Genomic DNA, 3,366 nt, shown 5'->3' on the forward strand with positions numbered 1-3,366 from the left:
TTTGGTGATGAACCCATACGACTCCATATCCGACTCCAATACGTTCGGTCCGATTCCGATTCGACTCCAAAACTTTTTTGGGGGCCGAAAGGCTTACACCCAATTTGTTATAATTAAAATAAGGTAAAAGGCCGAAGGTTGCAGTAAAATTAATATTATAACATTTATTAACATATATATTAACATTTTTTGATAAGTGTTTTATACGACATTTTTATTAAACATTAAACCAATAAAACTAAAATTAACTTAAATTGAAATTAATTATTTTATGATAATGATAATGTAGTGCACTGATTCAGTAACTCTTATACAGTAAAACAATGGCTTTAAAGACAATCAAGCATAATAATAGCCTGTATTTATAGAGCGGTTTGTGCAGTGCCACATGTATAAAACTTAATCGTTGAATAAATTATTGTTCAATAGGTAGTTGTAAAAATTCATTTGTTGATATATGAGAATGAGTTTTGTACTAAAACGTATGTTTAGACGTGGCAATTTTAATTTATTTTGAGTTAAGTTTTAAGTGTGGATTTGTTTGGTATGTAATTTTCAGAAGTTTAATAATAATTTATATTTAAAAAACTGTTTAGCTTATTTGTTTCGTTGTGCGTAAACTTCTGTCATCAAAATTGTTATGTTGGTTGCTTGAATTTATTCAAGAAAGAATAGGAAGGATTTTGCAGAGTTTAATTTGAAAATTTCTAAATAAGATTAACAAACTTATTAAAAAGTTGTACAGTTTCTAGAATTAATTCGCAATGAGATTTCGCTTTGCAGGTATAGTGATAGAACTAGAGAAGAGAGGCCTTGTAACAATAATACTCCTGTCTTCGTTGTTGGTTCTTCTTGTAATCTACACCCTACATTCGACTGGATTGGTTTTCTCTAAGAGAATCAGTCAACGAGAAACATTTAAACCATTACCAGCACTGATTGACGCGGTAAAAAAAAATGTAGGGAAAATAATCGAGCCGGATTCAAACATTGACATTCACGAAGGCCAGTATGAAAATGATGCCGATGATGATGACCAGGAAAAGGAAGATCAAGAAGATGAATACAAGATGTTTGATGTTCCTCCTGTTCAAAATAAAATTTATCCAATAAAAATGGCAATGGAAACTATACCTCAAGCAGTCCGGAAAAAGATGCAACTTGCGGCTAAAGCTATGTCGGCACCACACAGACCGCCTGACAGCCATTACAACATCAATGTGACTCTTAGTGACATGACATCGTTAGACAGGGAGCTACCTGATACAAGACCGCCCATATGTGCCAAGTTGAAGTATGACATCAAATCTCTTCCCAAGGTCAGCATCGTTATTCCGTTTTTTAACGAGGCGCCAACGATGTTGCTGAGAAATATACACAGTATTCTCAATCGATCGCCTGATGAATTGTTAGAAGAAATTATCTTAGGTAATTTTTTTTTATAAAATATTAATTAATAATTGTTTTATTCATTGATAGTTTTTAGCAATTAATGAATTTATTAGTACGATTGGCTATTTTAGAAATTATAAACATTACTATTTTTTTAAGTTAAACAAACATAAATTTTAATATTATATTGCAAAATCAGTTTCAAAACATTTCCTCCCCACATTTCTGCATTCAGTGGACGACCTCAGCTACGACGCCCCCCTGATGGAGCCCTTGGAAAGATTCATAAAGAACATTCCTCGCATCTCACTACTTCGCAACGACCAGAGAAGTGGGTTGATCGTATCGAGAATGCGAGGAGCCCGCATCGCTAAAGCTCCGGCGATAATTTTCTTGGATGCTCACTCGGAAGTTAACGAAGGATGGCTGGAACCCTTGCTCGATCAGCTGAGAAAGAATCCGAAACAAGTTTTGCAGCCGTTCATTGATGGAGTGGATAACATGAATTTGCAGTTTTCAGCTCCTTCCGTCTACTTCAAAGGCACTTTTAGCTGGGATTTACGGTAAGTTTGATTCAGCTTTGTGAATTAAATTTTTAGTCGTAAAAAAAGTTAAATGTGCTTCAAATTCCATGATATTTTGCGTTCTCTGTTAGCCTTTGTTTAATTATTTCTTTTCACAGGTATACCTGGACGAAAATTGCAGATCACGAGCAAGAGAGAGCTGTTGAAACTGGTGAACCGTTCATAACTCCTACTTTGGTTGGTTGTGCCCTGGCTGTTATGAAGGATTACTTTTTTGATATTGGGTCATTCGACGAGGGCATGTACGTGTGGGGAGGAGAGAACATTGAACTGGCCTTCAGGGCCTGGATGTGTGGAGGGAAAGCAGTTACAGTTACTTGCTCCAGAGTTGGCCACGTATTCAAACAATCTCCAAACAAATTTGATGGAACCAAAGGATCGAAAGAGGAAACCGTTCAAAAAAATTTAATAAGAGTTGCGGACGTATGGATGGATGGAATGCGAAAGTTTTTCTATGGCACGACATTGATGTTTGATTTCAAAAGACTTAAATTAGGACCTGCTGATTTGAAAACACTGAGAGAGCGGACCGAACTGAGAAAAAAATTGAAATGCCATAATTTTGAATGGTACTTGTATAATGTTGTACCTGAAATGCTCGATCTCCCACCAATGGAAAGTAAATACTTTGGAGAAATCATGAACTTGAAATCTCGAGCCTGTTGGGAGATAACAGAAGATTATTACGTTGGCATGACGTATTTTTGCTTTGAACATAAAATAATTCCTAAAAATAACTTCGCCATTATGAAGAACGGATTAATGACTTACCGTGACAAATGTGTAAAGATCAACCAACCGAAACCGTATTTAACACTAGCCGAATGCCCGCCTGAATCGGAAATAGACAAATTTGGCAAGTGGGATTTGGTGAACTATGGAATGAACTGGGGTGGCATAAAAGTCAGCATAGTGAAGGACGACGGAGTGGTGGTATATTGGTGCATCGTCCAGGTGACAAACGCCATGCCACAGCATAGATCCGAACAAATGCCTCAACTCGGAACTTGCGATAGCAGCGATAGCTTCCAAATTTGGTCGTTCACATACGCTGTTGATTTTACACTGGTGCCTGAATACATGAGCGTCTATGAACAGAAGTTATGATCAATTGTGTTTTTTCTTTTTTTTTTTTAATATATATATATATATATATATATATATATATATATATATATATATATATATGTTGGTAATAGACCATAATTTTTACAATATTCTATAAATTCTACCGAATGTTTGGCGTTAATATGTTTGTAGTTCGTTTTTTCGATTTTTCTCACTAAAGTTTTTTGGTGAACGTTTAGTTTATTAAAATTCAAAATAAACTTATTTCTCGAATTCATGCTGCAAAGGGTAATTCACATCAAAGTTCAACTTTACAACACCA

General features: G+C 35.3%; 1 protein-coding gene across 1 annotated transcript; it reads left to right on the forward strand.

Annotated features, from left to right (window-relative positions):
* Positions 1-1,175: 1,175 nt before the first annotated feature.
* On the forward strand, positions 1,176-3,083 carry HELRODRAFT_156550 (hypothetical protein; the record flags this gene model as incomplete). The annotated part of the gene is made up of 4 exons (XM_009014738.1): positions 1,176-1,428; positions 1,628-1,955; positions 2,075-2,595; positions 2,653-3,083. The coding sequence occupies 4 exons, from the start codon at positions 1,176-1,178 to the stop codon at positions 3,081-3,083; spliced, it is 1,533 nt and encodes a 510-aa protein (XP_009012986.1).
* Between the last annotated feature and the right edge of the window lie 283 nt (positions 3,084-3,366).

Source organism: Helobdella robusta (genome assembly GCF_000326865.2).
Source record: "Helobdella robusta unplaced genomic scaffold HELROscaffold_14, whole genome shotgun sequence".
NCBI classification, from domain to species: Eukaryota; Metazoa; Annelida; class Clitellata; order Rhynchobdellida; family Glossiphoniidae; genus Helobdella; species Helobdella robusta.